The sequence below is a fragment of the Erithacus rubecula genome (assembly GCF_903797595.1).
Source record: "Erithacus rubecula genome assembly, chromosome: 3".
Classification (NCBI taxonomy): domain Eukaryota; kingdom Metazoa; phylum Chordata; class Aves; order Passeriformes; family Muscicapidae; genus Erithacus; species Erithacus rubecula.
The window spans coordinates 98,559,479-98,576,847 of NC_136689.1; the positions used below are offsets into that span (position 1 = coordinate 98,559,479).

At 36.4% G+C, this 17,369-nt stretch overlaps 1 protein-coding gene across 7 annotated transcripts in view; it reads right to left on the bottom strand.

Moving 5' to 3' along the window:
* PTPRM (protein tyrosine phosphatase receptor type M) overlaps window positions 1-17,369 on the bottom strand; it is a 445,192-nt gene that overhangs the window by 54,308 nt on the left and 373,515 nt on the right. For all 7 annotated transcript variants that reach the window (XM_079300125.1, XM_079300120.1, XM_079300119.1 and 4 more), the window contains one exon: window positions 5,603-5,690. In XM_079300125.1, the coding sequence (XP_079156251.1) occupies window positions 5,603-5,690 (88 nt within the window). The remainder of the gene's footprint in view (window positions 1-5,602; window positions 5,691-17,369) is intronic.

Here is a 17,369-nt window from a genome sequence, read left to right on the forward strand (position 1 = left end):
GAAGTCACTCAAGACATACTGCCACCTCAAGAGTTTTTGAAGGAAACTCATTATCTTTTCAGTAAGAGAGAAAGGAAAACAAAATAATGGCAAAACCCAAGCAGTAATACAATGGCTTTGTCATTGAATTTTGCTTCACTGTGGTCATCTGTATCTGTCCAGGACTATGCAAACACTTCCAAATTTATGTTTTAAATTCCATTCTGAATTGTAGTCTGGCATGAATTCATCTCATGACAGCTGCCTCATCTTCTCTATGATATAGCAACACTGCTAGAGGCTTGTTCCCACCCTGAACAAGAATATCTGTAGCCTGGCAGGTCTCCTTCTTCTCGGAGACTTTGTAAGCTCCTCTTGATTCTCTTAGTTAAAAAGCAACCACAACCAATGGATTTTTCAGAATGCTGCACAAGTTGTAGATAAAACAATTTGAGGGTAGGATCTCAAGGTGGAGAGATGTTAAGCAGCCACTTTATTCCTGCTTTGTTTATGAGGTACTCTTGCTAATTCGATATCTGTGTATTATTGTTTTCCTGCCTGCCTGCTGAGCTAATATTACTTGCAGCTGAAGACAGACGTCCATGACAGTCATTACTTTGCTGTAAATGTAAATAACCATTAAAGCACCCAAAACTTGCCACCTGTGTTCTGAACATCTATTTCTGAAGCTTTAAAATTCCTAAAAGGTAACAAATAAATGAAAGAACATGAAGTGGCTTAAAAACCCAACTCCATTATAAACAGCAGAATTCTGGCCCACATTATGGTGGAGGAAGAACAGGCAAGTGCTTCAAGTCAAGGGAGAAACTGGTTGAGATAAATTCTTTACCTCTTTCTCTTATGCTCCAAGTCTTAGGAAATAGAGATCTCAGAGCCTCATTTATTTCCTCAGGATTCCCTTGGGAGACAGAAAGGGTGTGCTACATCCCCAAACATAGTAAATCAGAATGAATTAAAATTCCATCTCCAGGTTCCACACAGGTCTTATACTGCTATTTTCTTGGAATTATTTCACTCAACAGCCTTCAAGAATGAGGTTTTCAAACATGCTGGAATATTGGAATGTTATGTTAATCAGGTCAGCCTTTTCAGCCTCTTTTCCAGTAATAAAAATGTATAGAGCTGTGACTTTCCATTACATAACCCTTGCTTGTCTGACTCTACCAAGCTATGCTTATCCAAGTGCTTTGCTATTCTATGCTTAATTAAGCTATTTATCAGTTTCTTCAGAACAGAGGTTTGGCTCACAGATCCTTAATCCTAAAAATCCATCTTACTTAAGAAAGATACTAAGGAACTTTCTAAGCTCCAGCCATGGCTGCTGCTTTTACAGTTTTGGGATCTGATCCAATTTCTGCTAAAGACAGCAGACTCAGAAGTCAAGCTTGCTTGGACTCATGATATATCTTCATTCATATTTTCATGATTTCTTACATTGTTGCCTTACAGGCATTCTCACCAGGACAACTCAGGCTAAGAAAGATCTACATTTTTGCATTCCTTGAATTACAGAGGGCAGGGTACAGTTGTCGAAGCAAAAAACATCTCATGGCACTTCATACAGCCACTTAATAGCAGGATACACTGCCTGGCTTTCAGCAGCCACTGTGGAATAACACATATGCAGTGTGCTGCATTTGCTAGTCCTGCACAGGTGACCCAGATCACCTGAGATGGCACCACATGTCACTGAAACCCCTATTTCATCACCTGCATAGAAATGAGTTCCATATTGCACAAAACAAGCTCAGATTTCCCTCTAAGAAACATCTTAAAAATGTAACTTCCTGTTATTTGACTGATTTATACAGTTGAATAATATGCAGTACCTTTTCTTTAAATTTCCATTATTTTGTTACTTTCCTTGCAGTAACACTTTCTTTGGATTAAGCAAAATAAAGAAGTTACCTATATCCTCATATCAATTCTTTCCCTTTTTTATTCTCATGTGAATCATTTTTAGTACTGCATTCTCACCTAAGTTTCTGGGAATTCTAGAGGTAATGGACTGTCCAATACTCATTTATTTGCAGTGGAACTGGAGTGACTCCCTTATTTTATTACTTTGAGAGCTCAAGTTAACTCCTTACTGCATGGCAACACTTGTTAAATCCAAAGAAAAATCCTTATGTCAACACAAAGAAATGTTACTATGTCTGGGCTGTGCTTATGTCAAACAGATTTAAAACCAGGAGGTAGACAAGCCATATCCTCAACACGTGTGTTAATTCTTAAATAGTCTGTAGGTAAACTGCCTTTATTTTTAAGGTGTTTTTTTCCTTTATACTTCAGCTACTCTTGATAACTTATGCAGCTTTTAAATATTTTGTTTTCCTTCTTATTGTTATTTTGATACATTTCCATTAGGAGATCTAATTTAACTTTCCACTGATCACTTAAGCTTTTAAAATTATTTATCATAGAAGAAATTTGTCTTTGTAGAACATGGTAATAGATAATGAATATAAGCATTTAATTCTCTCTTGCTTCATGTTACCTACAACATGTGTATTCCAGCCTGCAGACTGTGATCTCTAACAAGCCCCTTGAGCACCTGGCTGATTAACATGCCTAACCAATGACCCTTTCTTGGGACATGCATTCCCAATTCTCTGCAAATCAAACCTTTTATAAATGTCTCAGCCAAAATCTTTAGCTGCTTTTAAAAGCTGTGATCAATACTCTCTTCTCATTTAGTCAATATTGAGTTAGGAAAAATAAATACAGAATCCTTCCCATTCCCTCAAGATCTCTCCTGAGATAAAAACGAACACATTTTACCAAAATCCATGCCCAACTCCACACAGTTATGGCAGAAACACAATTTTTTCTTAGGTGACAAAAGATTCATTTAGCAGGTTCGTGTTTGGTTTAGTTTGTAGTGAAAAAACACAAAGGTGTTCTGCTCAGTAAATAACGTTTTCTGTGGGTGACTGGACTGTGATCATGATTCAACTTTTAGCCACTGTCATACAGAGGGTAGGGCATGCTTGTAGCCAATTAAATGCACATCACTTGGGTAACATAAAGCATATTACAATCTTGACAAGCTCCTGCAATGCTGGATGCTTGGTGGTACCATTTTAGTTCCCTCTGAGAACAATAATGACTACAAGCAATAATGTAGCAGTAGTATCTTGGGAAAAATTAAAACAAAGAGGGTTAATGGATAGAAAAAAATACTTTGAAGGAAAAAAAATACATTTCATTATAATCATGGACCCACAGCCAGTGGCATCTAAACCACTGTATTTTTAAGTCTTTGAACATAGCATAAAAGGGCAATTTATTTAAATGCTTTTAAGCTGCTAAAGCATATATTTTATACAATTATCTGGGACAAACTTTCAAAGGCAGACCATTCAAATTGTACCCTTAGACTGTGAGAAATGCAATCACTTATACAGGAGAAAAACACATAAAATAATTAAAAAGTTAACTACTCCATTTGCATACATGTATTTAACAACAACAAATGACAAACTGAACGACAAACCGTGGGCAGTTTCAGCTTTTCTTTTAAGATACTGCTTTTAAATTCTAGTAGATCTCAATTTTGACTTGAGTTGTCTTTGTTTTCACAGCCACATAAACAGGAAGTGTTATTGATAAAAACTCCATCCAACTCTCTCCCTCTGCAAAATACTGAGGACATTTTAAGTAAATAGAGATCTAAATGTACTGAATTATATTTGGCCTCCTAGAAAGCCTTCAGTATCACTTGTAATTGTCATTGATTTGTGTATCTAATATCTTTTATGTGTTCACCCTTTGCTATTCATCACTTGATTACCTCAGACATAAACCATTATAAGTTTTCTGGTTTTCTTTAAGCAAAGGGTGTCAAAGTGTAAGACAATGTCTAACATGACATTAAAAGAGGGGAGTGACACACTAAACCTGACTACAACAGAAGATCTATTGTAATAGGCTTGGACTGGGAAAAAATTCACAAAGCAAGGATGAGCATAAAACCACTTTGTATTTCTTAGTTTTGCCTTTGATATTTTTATTCAAATGATTAGCTGTTACTCATATAATATATTGCTACATCCTCACAAAATACCAATTTTGTTACACATTAAATATTGCTTGGAGGGAAACAAGCAAAACCGTATCTAGCTAACTTATCTGCCTTTGCATATGTGCCAGCCCATAATGATAATCACATTTCTCCAGAAGATTTAATTTCCTTTTTCAGTATATAGCACAGTGCACATCAGAAATACACAGCTACACTATCACATCCACTCAAAACCATGTGGCAGATCATCTCTTGCTCAATTTGCCTCTGCCTCCACGTTCATTTCCTGTGGGTTGTCACTCTGCAGCAAGCTGCAGAGCTGTTTTCTCTTTGCAGACAGCCTCAGCCCAGCTGGGTCCTCTTCACATCACCTACTGCAGGTCACTAAGTTGGGAGCTGCTCTCTCCAGGCTCTTTACACATGCACTGCAGAGAGGACTTCCTGAGGTGATGACTCAGAAGCATTCAAATGGACTCTATTTTGGAGCCCTTTCTCTAGAAGACCTGTCCTTCTCTCTCTCAAGTCCTTGTGGTTCACTGATGGGGAAATCCAGGCAGATATGTGCCTGGACAAGCACCTAGGATAGGAGCTGAAGTTAGTGCAAATATGCACTACATTCTCCTCCCACAGGTCCTCCAAATACTCAGACAATCAGCATGGCTTATTCTTTCCTGCTGTCCCATGTACCTGGGGTTCTATACGATTTCTGAACTCAGCAGTACCATTAAATGATCCCTCCTTAAAGACCACCTCTCATTTTCATGCTTACAAAACAAGGTTACTTCTCTGCTTATACTTGCTCATGGTTATCTGGCTGTCTGTTAAAAATATACATATTCCACATCTTACATTTAGATTTTTAAAGTGAAAAAACATCATCTCCTACATCAACACTGAGAACTTAGCTTTAAGTGCAACAAGAGCAGTGTGTAAACAACATAATTTTACTGAACTTGATATATTTCCTGCTTCCATGTTCATGTGCAACATCTCTAGTCACAAAACTTTGGAACTCTCATAATGCAAGATTTAGGAGTCACTCAACAAAACATGTTATCATCTCCTCAAGTAATCTGATTATCAGTATGTCTAATCCTTATTAAGTCAGGCATTTTTAAGTAAAACATAAGGGTTATCTTTTTTCTTTAGGGTCTGTCTAGCATAAGGCAGGATAGTTGTCTCTGTTGTTGTGGAACACTTAAGCACCAGTATTGTCTGCTCCTAAAATATCCAGAACCTAATACCAAGGCATTGATGTGATCATGGGCAGTCTTAGGCTAAGCAGACAGGAGCAGTTTGGGACCTGTTAGAGCTGAGTAATGGTTAACAGTGTCATTCTCCATTAGCCAAACACTGATCACAGAATGGAAGGTATACAGAAGGGCAGTTGAGAAAACACATTAAATCTGACAGTTTTCTCAAGGAAAAAAAAAAAAAAAAGTAACATTTCCCCTCATTTTTATATTCTTAATTAGGGAGAAGGAATATAAGCCTGATGTGAGCACAAGGCTGGTGGTCATTCTTATCCAGATCTGAAGGGATGTTAACAAAGTGCACAATTATGTTGTCAACACTCACATGCAATGATATTCCCATATCTATTTTTCATTCTGTTCTCATCTTTCTTGGCTGAATCCCATGGTGCAGACTGTCCTTCAAAGAAACTCTAAAAAACAGGAAAGAAAATGACATTAAGAAAAGCAAGCAGCAACAGTTACCTTATGGCTAAATGAAAGAGAAAGGCAAACAGTACTTGTGGGTATTGTTGTTGAAGTGTCATTTAACTGATTCATTTATTGAGCAAAAATATGAGTCTCTTGTTTAAATGGCATTTATGCATAGCTCCAGATGTTACTTAAAATTTGACATGAGATTATCTGTGTAATAGCAAGAAGAATTATTTGCAAGTGAAGTGCTATTAAACCTTTCCAAATCTTCCTTCTTGCAACACTGAGAGTCCTTCACTTGTGCTATCCAGATTCCCTGTATACTTCTCATACACACACGTGAAGCTGAATAGCTTCATCACCAGTGTTGGAGCTGCTCCAGTATTTGAGTGTAGAAATTACAGACTGTACTGGTATGTTTTATTTTTGACATACCCCAAGTTTCACTTACTTGTTAGCAGATGACCTCAGGGATCAAAACATACACAGACATTTAAAAAATCACGAATTCAACTGGCACATGTGTGTCTTTTTTTCACTTAAGCACAGTTTACAACATCACCACGATTACTTTCTCAGAGATAAAATCAATGTGATTTTGGGAAAGATATAATCTCATATTCACCAAACTGCTGTCCTTTAGCTAATAAAGATGTAAATAAGAAAGTTGAAGGTGCTAAAAGTTTATTTTTACATTAATAAAATACAGAAGCTGCCAAAAGGGCAGCAAGCAAGTTATTATGCCTTATATATCCTGTGCTTTCTGTGGTATAAAAGATCATTTGCACAATCTCTTAATTTATGCTTTGTATGTCTAGGTAATATGATGCAAATACATTTTAAAATCTCCTATTAAAATATTAACCTTGTAAAAAATACTTAGCTGCAAAGCAAACTACTGGAATTCCATCATGATTATGGTCAGTCTTAACTAATGTTTTTTATCTTTTTACTTTATCTTTTTTAATCAGTAGATTAAATCTTTTGTATCACACTAAATAGAGAAAACACTGGGAAGTTTGTATCTCTTACAAGATCTCAACACATTCTGAGTGGTTTAAAACAGATAATGCCTATGAAATTGTCTACTATTACTGTCGTTTGCCCTCAAACATAAAAAAAAGTTGTTTTTCAAATCCCAATGATTTTCAATAGCAAAGAGCATAAAAGTCAAACCAAACCCTTGATCTCTTGCTGAAGTCAATGGAACACAAGCACATTCAGTGTTTAAAAAGGGTATTCTTTTCACAGGTTTACTAAAGTGCTGGTTTCCAAATTATGATCTAGAAATTCCTGGGAATACATGGACTACTTCTAAAATGTTTCTAAATAGCAACTCAAGGAAACCAGAAGCCTTGTCAGTGGCTTCAATTTGTTTTTCCTTCATCTCTCCACACTTCCTTAGATAATATTTAATGGTTTGGAAACTGAAATTATTAAACCCCAGTAATACAAATAAATTTCTCTTTAATCACAACATACCATCGTTGGGTACAGCTCTGAGAAGCACTGATTGCTACCAGGATAGAGAAGTGTAACCCTGTAAATCCTAAGATGATTTCCAGCTATGGGGCTCTTTGCCAGAAAGGTGTGAATTGTTATCTGATTACAGATTTGTTGATGGCATCTAAAGCAAGCAGCTCCTCCCACTCCAGAGCACTCCCAGCTCAGGCTGGATGGAAATTACTTTTCTAGTAAGTCTGACCAAACTGCATAAGGAATTACTTCCCCTGGGCAGAGATCTATGTCTCAATTTCTTGCAATGTTCACACTCTCAGACAATGCTGGGAGATGAACAATTAAACACAGTTAAAGGCAAAGTAGAGATGGAAATGGTCAGCAGCAAAGCTCCAAAGGCACAACTAACTAACAATTCATCTGATCTAAAATTTGATGTGGATGTTGCCTTTCAGACAGCTAAGCAGACTACTGAAAATTCTAGTTTTCTCACAGGCCTCCTAGGGACTAATGCACAGAATTGATCCATAAGACACTACCCAGCAAGTGGTGTTGAGTTTAATTCAGTGAGCATTACATGTGCTGTTACAGAGAGAGAGTCCTGCTGACACAGCTTCTGAGCCTACACCTTGAAATATGGAACACCCAAATACTCTCAAAGGGACATCTTGCTTCTCTCTCTCCCACTAATGAACTTTTACAAAATCGCTTTAAACCAATTAAATAAAGTAAATCTCTGAAGGCAACTGGGAAAGATTTAGATGGTGCTGAATTCAGGGAAGAAATACAATGGACAATGTACTGTTTTTGGAAACCTGCATGCATCTCATCTGCAATGTACAAGTTCTATTTCTCCCAAGTGTTTGAAGCTTCTGAAAACCATGATAACTTTAATGAGCCTTACAGATAAACCATCTCTTAACAGCTGATCTGCAACACAGATAATTCTGTTCTTTTACATAGATATATATCAAACCTCACACAACAGCAAAGACCAGGAAATAGATTTATATTTCCAGCTACTGCTTACTGACTTCACTTTCTTTATTAAAAATTTGTTACAGAAAAATAACTTTATATATTTGTTTTTCTTTTGAGTTATCAATAAATTTGTGAATGAAATAAAACATATCACAGGGAAAAGAAGACATAATTTATGTATATCCATTTTTCTTTTTAATTCATTTTGGGATACACACTGGTATTACAGTGAGGAGAATACAGCAAAGATAATTTGAAGGAAGAGGTATTATAGTGCAAAAGCATAAAAAACCCAGTTATTGTAAAAGACAGCTGGAGTGTCATTTCCTAAATTCCCTGTGTGCTGCCATTACACAAACTGCAACAGAATGATAATCCACAATGTATTATAAGGAGAAATCTCATTTGTCCCACAAGTACAGAACAGAGCAGATATTTCATAACAGATGACCTGTCAAGATCTTTCCTTGCTTGTGAGAAATACACGTTTCATTACAGGAATTTTTAAAAATCTCTTTCCTGACATATCACTCTCCAGGGATGCTGCTGCACAGCAGCCCACACATTATCTTTGTGGCTATTCATTCTAATTCATCCCCAGAATTTTCTTAAAATTGTGGAATTTTAGGAAGAAATATGGCCCCCAAACAGCTTCACTCCACCAACTGCTTGGCAAGGGCAATGGAGAACCCAAAATGAGTATAGGACATTTCTCAAATAATTTAAATAAGTGTTTCTTCAACTCAAAATCACACAGAACCATGGCTACCCAGCCTCTGTGATCCTGAAAAATTAAATGCTCTCCAAGCTAGCTGTTGTTACAACAGACATTTCAGTATATGTGTCAACTGCCACTCTGTTAGTAGGCAATACTACAATAATTAAACACTTTCTGAAGAAAGATTGATTACAGAGAACTGCTTTATATGCAACATAAAAACTGGTCAGTGATGCAGCAGGAGGATCATCTTAGGATGAATGTGATACTTCTCATTCATACTTTAACTCAATACTGTAGTGATTTCCATTAAAAATTAAATATTTGCCAAGGGCTTATTCACTGTGACCCTCAGACTAGAAAATAACTGCCTTATCTCAAATGAGAGGAGGAGATAATCATTGCAAATACAGATTATTTTAGATTATTCCTTTTCCTAGTTTAAAATTCACAGGGCAAAAAAATACTGGAAAGGACCTATATAAAAGTACAGTTTGAAGAGGCTGGAATGTGGAGAACAGGGTGAGATCTTCAGAATAAAATTTTGATCACTGTTGATTGTCATCTTTGCCAACACACTTTCTATCCTAGATTTCATGCTTTCAGATAGGGATACTTACAAAAATACATCTTTGTAAGTGCTTTAAGGTCTACAAATGTAAAGTGAGGAATTACTATTTTTATTATTAATCAAAAACCAAGCAGTAACTTTTCCAAAGAATACTTTGCAGTTGCTAGGTGACAACAGTGTAGTCTCTTACAATGCATTTACAAAATATAAGCTCTTACAAGCAAAGAATATAAGAAGTTAAGGACATCATAAATCTCTGCCTACTTAATAAGCAAGAATATTATTTGTAGGTACAAAGAAATGCTCTTGCACTGTGTAACAGTCTCTAGTTTGACCTGTGGATTTGTTTTTAAATGTATCAGTCTTTATGATATCTGATTTTCTCTACTGACTGAGTTTCTTCACTGGTAACATTCATTTTCCATTGCTATTTCTAAAGAACAAGATTATGATGTATTTTAACAACATTAGTAATTTGACCTATCCAGTTATAAATACCTCTGGATTTGTTTTTAAGTTATATGCAGAGAGTTATGCAAGTTAGGCCAGACTAGACAACTAACAGTAATTCTAATGGAGGTTCTTGTCTAAACCAAATTAGCTAGAGAAGAAACTTATATTTCTACTACAGGCCTTTGAGTTGCAGCTAAATTAGATGCCTAAAATGCCCTGAATTTAATAGTGAAGATTCATTACTAGTTTAATGCTGTGTCCATTTTATATGTGGAGATTACAGATGGGAAGAAATGAATCCATGAAAGTCTGAGTTAAGATCCTCAGATCACATTAGACTCTTTGCATTTACGAACTCTACTAAATACACATTTAAACAAGTCCATAAGTATTTGGAGGACAAGGATCTTCAGGCTCATTTAATGAACACTGCAAGATTTGTGAGTGCAGTAAATCTGTCAGTTCATTGGACTTTCAGTATTCAAAATCTGCTAAATATCTGGCATGTGAGGATGTTCTTGTGACTTACCAACATTAACTGTTTTTTTTTTTTAATAGAAAATTTAATAATCATGTTCTTTTTGTTGATAACTCAGTATTTAGACACTGAGGAATTAAAAAGGGTCACTGAAAGGTATGTTAGAAGAAATCTGCTAGTCACTTTGAGGGAAGCTTTCATCATTGAAAATGCATCATCTGCAGGTAATAGATCTCCCCAAGTGCTTGTGAGCAGTGCTAAATGACTTCACTGATGGCAACCCCTGGTATGCAAGCAGCTCTTCGTACTTCAGTCACTGCTTTGGTCACTGAGAGCATCTGTGGATGACAACCTGCCACTAGAGAATATATTCACCATCAGCTTTTCCTTCCCTGTCACCTTCAATCACTGAGAATTATGTCCAGTTTTCAAATAATGGAATTTAAAAAAACATTTTACTGTGCCTCACCTTGAAAAGTGTCTGTTGCAAGAGCCAATGTGAAAATCTATCTAATCAATGTAAACTGCCTTCAGCAGCAATAAAGCACTTACTGGTGTGTCACTGTAGCCTAAATCTGAACACAGAGGAAAAAAGACCCCAAAACGCAATAAAGACTATTGCAAATAGAATATATTGATGTTATTGCTAAAACCCCCTTGTTCAGATTTTTTTCTGAAAAAATTAGGCTGATAGTTTACAGAAGGTTTTCTAAGTGTTATATGATGTAAGATGCAGATCAGTTTTACAGCAGATACAGAGTTAATAGTCTGAAATACAGCACCTCTCTAATATTGTTCCCAATGCTCCTTTCAGTGGTAGTTCCTCCTTGAACTGATGTTAAAAAACCCAGAAACATCCACTCAAGGGTTTGCATAGCCAGAGGTAGGAAACAGTCTTTTCTTTCTCAGGTGAATTTAGGTTAGTCTGCATTACGCATGAGAAGAATACAAAAACTGAAGTCCTTCTGGTCTTTTGAGACATTAAACATCATACTCACTGCCTATATTAAATGTTGAAATGGAAGGGGAACTATTACCTCCTCCACTGACTAACTTCAGCATGACTTAACACTTGGATTTCAAAATAAGGAAAAATCACACAGATAAGACAAAATAGAGAACTAATTCTGTGATTGCATTGGTGAGCTCATTTTTTCATAGGCAGTGCTTTCAGTTAGTGCATTTCCCAGTGTTTATATTTTTAAAGTCACAGGCTTTTCTACTCCCTGGACAACTGGGCAGCCTAGTCAATCTATAGCAGGCCAAGGAAAACACACTAAAATGATCAAACTGCTTCAGTATTGTACTATGAATGACACAGCTACTTACAGCACATAGTGAATTAGCTCTAGTTGACAATAGCATTGGGAAATATACATGAAATTTAGTTAACACTATGGGACAAGAGAGTAGCTAACTAACTCATTAGAACAGGGAAGTAACTTCAGTGAAAGTGACTTGTCAGTCACTGTGAAAATTGTGAAGGTGTTGCACACCTTCAGGATAGCAAGTTGTGAGTGCTACCTATGGTGAAGGCTGTTTTTTAGATGCTAAGAGCATTTGAACAAGATAATCAAGAATAATTTTTTTCCCCCACCCTATCCTATATATGACAGTGTCTGGAGTTGCTTGGGGAAAGGACCCAGAGGATGAAGTGACCTGAGAGACTGTAGGAAAATGTGTGGAATGGCTGGAACCACTACACAGACCCACCCAAATTCTTTCCTGGAATGTGTCCTCTCCTGTGGAATGGAAGTTGTGTGATTTGTGAAACTGCACATATTGGTGATTGAAATATTTTGGTAGCTTAGTACATTTAGTCTACAGTAACCAATTGCCATTTGATCTTAAATCATGTCAAGGTTGCAAAAAAGAGTATAATAGAGTATCATACTCCTGTAATAACTAATGAGAAATTACTTTCCACGTATTTTTAATCCAACCTATTTATGAGATCTGGTGGTGTAACTTCTTTTCTTGATATCTAACATTGAAGATAATACTTGCAACTCACAGGTAATATTCAACAGCAGGAAGAGAAATCTTTATTGATTATGCAGAGCAGTCTAAAAGATTTGACAGATAACTTAGTTTTGATAGGCTTTAGGAGCCATTTCCATTTTACCTACCTAAGTTTTAAAAAGTCCATTACTTTAATTTCTTTAAAATTCTTTAAGACTACCATATAAGGAAAGATTTTAGAAATATGGTGAATTAGTGAGAGGACTGCAAAAGAACATACAATTAAAATTCTAATTTAGAAACTTATTCCCTGGCATACTAGAGAGCAATAACTTAAGCTCATTAATCTTCCTAATTTATTTCCAGCAGCAAAATATAGTATGTTGACAAGATTTCATGATCCTTTTTTATAGAAAGGACCCTCTGGGTACCATATGCACACTTTCACTGTAACTAATGTGCAGGATATATTATTTTTCACTTGTGTGTAAAAGAAAATGAAGTTTGTCTGAAGCAGGGCTTATTTCCTCTTATGAAAATGAATTTCCTGCTTTTGAAGGATTTAATAAATATTTTTCATGTACAGCATGTGGGGTTTTCTTATCTCCCCATTCCTCCCCAATTTTTTTTTTTCATTCACTCAGTATGTAATTAAGAGTGCAAACTTGAGCAACACTCATGACTGCAATGTCTGTAAACATAAAGTGAATGAACACAGGCTGCTCTGAATACCAACCAGTTCTGTGTTTGGATAGGAAACCATAGAAAGACACTGATCACCTCACAGGCACTATCCATCCTTCTGTGAACAAAACTATCTGCATCATTATTCATTAGCTGTGCCATCTCCTTGCTTCCTCTCTAAGCTGTTCCATGTAAGGATGTAATTACACATTGGTTGTACACACGAGTAAAAAATGGTGCACAGTCATTTATTTCTCAATGAGAAATCCTACCCACCAGGACACAGGTATTTCTTCACTACAAGGAGGGTGAGGCACTGGAACAGAGAGGCTGTGGATGCTCCATCCCTTGAAGGGTTCAAGGCCAGGTAGGATGGGGCTCTGAGCAACCAGGGAGAGATGTCCCTGTCCATGGCAGGAGGGGAGGAATGAGATGATCTTTTATGCTCCTTCCAACCTAAACCATTCTGGGATTCCATGATTTACAAAAAAGGTCACTTACAGTCCACTGAATGCATAGGTAAGGTAAATTCTAAATTGACTTCTTTATACTGTCTTCAGAAGGTAGCATGTAAATACCTCAGAGGACTTGGACAGAAAGAAAATACTCACTCTGTCACTATGACATGGCTTGAATGAGGCCAAAACAGAGAGGTATCTTAAAATGCTGCATGAAGGCAGAGCCATTGAATTTGAGCTAATGCAGGTCTCCAAGGTACCATTATGACCAGATTTTTCACCTCTTGTTTTTCATTTCCAATTTATTCAGGAAGCTCTTTGTTACATCCCTTTTTGCTAAGCAAAATATTCCTTCCACAATGCTGCTTAGAGGTACAACACTCCTAGATTTTCTTTACTGTATTCTGAATGTTAGCAGGCAGATGGCTTCTAAAAACTGGTTTTAGGTACCTTAGAGCTTTGAAAACATTATTTGGAATCTTCTTGGGCACTTCAAATTTTAATTCAAAAAGCTAATAAAAGATGTAAATATTTTTTCTGAGTCTAGCCCATTTTTCCTCCTAAAGATTAGGACTTTGATATTTGATTTACTTAACAAATAATAAAAGCTTGTCCCAGGGAATGGTTTCAAACAGCTAATGAAATATTATTAAAGATACAATACAATGTGCTGTGAAGAAAGAAGGGAAGGACTGTGAATTTGTTCTTCATATAGTAAAGAGAAGAGTTTTCAATTGGTTTAAAATATAACAACAACAAAAAAAAAAAACTAAAGGAAGAAAGAAGAAAAAGAAAGAAGAAAAGAAAGAAAAGAAAAGAAAGAAAGAAAAGAAAAGAAAAGAAAAGAAAAGAAAAGAAAGAAAAGAAAGAAAGAAAAGAAAAGAAAAGGAGAAATGAAAAATTCAGAGTGAGACAGAAAGAGGGAGAGGAGAAGAAGAAAATACAAAAAAAAAAAATAGTCACCAGAAGAGAAAGACAACATTTGACTGAAGTGGTAACCTTTGTGTTGCAGTCATTAAAACTTTCTGTTCACTCATGTTTTACATAGTGATTGCTTTCACTTATTGCCTACATATGCTATGTAATGAACAAAACAAGGCTTAAACATTTCAAGAAACTTTTCTGAAGTGGGAAATACTTTCCATAGGAAAAGATTTCTTGACTGATGTTGGCTTGACTGCTGTTTTAAGCCTGTGACAGTGCTCTTTAAGCAACTGTATTATTTGAAAAGAGACTATTTAATACCTGTGCACTTCTGCTTACTGAAGATTGTTTCTTATGAAAGGTGATCAACACTGAACTGGTGGACACATACACTGATAAGAAAGGTGACTTCCGACACATTTTTAGGTAATCCAGTAATATTTTTGTCTGATTTTATCTGAATACATCATTGTAATTGAGGCAGTTCTGAGCTCAGAATGCACAAGAACTGCCTGACTTTAAATTATCAGCTAACCCAGGCACAGAAAACCAGATAAGATCTTCAAATCCCCTGTAAAGACAAGCTGTTTGCGATTTAGAACCACACAATTTGGAAAAACCTTCAATGTAATAAAATTCCCTGAAGGAACACAAAACGGCATGTGAAAAAAACAAAACAAAAGCAAACAAACGTTAAATTTGAAAAGTGAATAAACCCCTCCCCTCCCTTCATCCAAGTTGTAATGTACACACAGCTGATCTAACCTTTCAGAAGTGATAAAGCACCCCTCAGATTTGGCTCACTAAGTGGGCCTCGAGGGTTTCCATGAGTGTATCTCGGCTGCTCTAGTTAATATAGTTTGAATAGAAGATAAGAGAGAAACAAAGCTTACATAGTAAGATTTTAATTCTGCTACAAGGCAACACTGACATCACATTTAACTACAAGATAAAAGCCAGAATACGCTGGCGTGCACAGATGGAACACAAATATTTTGCACACTGTTGTTTTTCCCTGTGGATAAGATAGAACTTTTCAAGGGAAGTAAGAGCAGTAGGGTATGCTAAAACAAATAAAGGTCTACTTGCAGTGCCCTTTAAAAAAAGGGATAGCACTTCATTGTGTTGGCTCATTACATTTCTTGATCTTCAGAGGAAGCTTTGGTGCCTCACTGTCTGCTTTGCTTGTGTGCAAATATGCTGTTTGCTAGCATATATAAAGTCAATCAGTCATTCCTCTGGGCTTGACTTTTAGACCATCATTTTCCTTGTTCTAAAGAAAAAGATCTCGTATCTAAATACTGCATGTCCACTTTTGCTGGCTGGCATCCAGTCCCTGAGCTTATCATTTGCTACACTGTCTTGCAGTAACAGGTCAGAGCCACTGAGAACTTCCACAGCAACAGGAGCTCCTGCTACCTCACTATTCAAAAATCCTGGCTCTGGGTTTTAAAGTTATGCTTCCCTTTTCTCAGACACCTTCTGCAGGCTCTCACTCTGTAATTGCTTCCTGTCAATCATCTTCCCTTTGGACACCTGCACGCTCACTGGAAAGGCAGATAAAAACTTTGAAAAAATGGTGCTGGTCCTAGACCATTTCCCATTTGTCTGAGAAACTACACAAAGAACAATACAGAGTATTTAAGAGCACATAAAGATAATCAGCATAAAAACAGTAGAGGTAGTAATGGGATTGGCAATGATGACAAGTGTTGCTGTCAACTGTTAACCTAATTTTTAGTTTGCTCACTGTACACTGACAGACAGCAGACCTTCAATACAGCCCCAAGACTACTCATTAGAACAAACAGTGTCTGCTTAGGCACACTAATGAAGAGCAGCAGATCACCAGCCTGAATTGCCTTATTTTGATGTTTGAAATGCATATACAGCACTTTCTCATTCCAACAGAGGGAACCCTGCAGAAATCCATCAAACAGCCTTAAAAACAGGCAGTTCATTCAAATATACACTGGATCAAGGTTACCCAAATGACCCAGGCTCAGCTAATGGGTAATGTGTAGTAGAAGCACTCTGTGGAAGTTAACAATGAGGGAGGGACTAAAGGGGTTGCTGTCCCTAAATGCTCTTATTTAAAGAGCAGTTCTGCATCTTTCATCTAACACCAGGTATGTGGTACTAATATTTTCTCAGTAGGAAAACACAATGAATATGTGACAGTTCCACTACAGAATGTATTTGCAGGAGCTTATTGATGGACATTTGGATTGTCCAGTTCTCTTTCCATGTAGTCAGCTATTATATTCCTCATGCAATACAATGGGGATCTCTGAACATCCCAGTGCAAACATCTCTTCCTTTTTATTCATCACTCATACTGCTACATTCAAAAGAATACACTCTGCAAATGAAATAAGTGCTGAATTAACTAACAAAAAAAATCTATCTCCACCAATAACAATGGAAATGGGAATTTGAGTGTCATGAGTTACTTAGTGGGCAGATGTGCAACAAGAATGTCTTTCCTTCTCTTGTTTAGTGGTGTTCTACAATTGCTGTGTACAAGTAAAAGCACAGTTTAGTAAATTAACAACCCAAATGTAATACTGCAAATGGACTCCAGCACAAAAAAAAAAAAAAAAAAAAAGGAAAAATGGCATTGTTTGACTGAATGGTCTTTTTTTCTAAAGGATAATATGGTGAAGGCATGAAGATGAGTTCTTTATGAAGTAAAGAGAGCGGACTGAAAAGTTACCAAGTCTTTGTTAACACAAATAGATTATGAGAATGAAACTTAATGAAGAAATAAAGGGTTAGTAACAAAGAGAAAATCAGTGCAAAATATTGTTTATATTCAGCCCCTTAAGATAGAAAAGGAGCAATCTTAGTTCTGCACTTAGATCTCACCTATGACATTATTCTGTGGATTTTTTTCCTATGTGCAGGACCCTTCTGAACATGTCACCCAGTTACTCTTTTGTTCAGATTCTGATCTAGCTGAGAATCAAACAATTCTTCAGTAATGAAGAT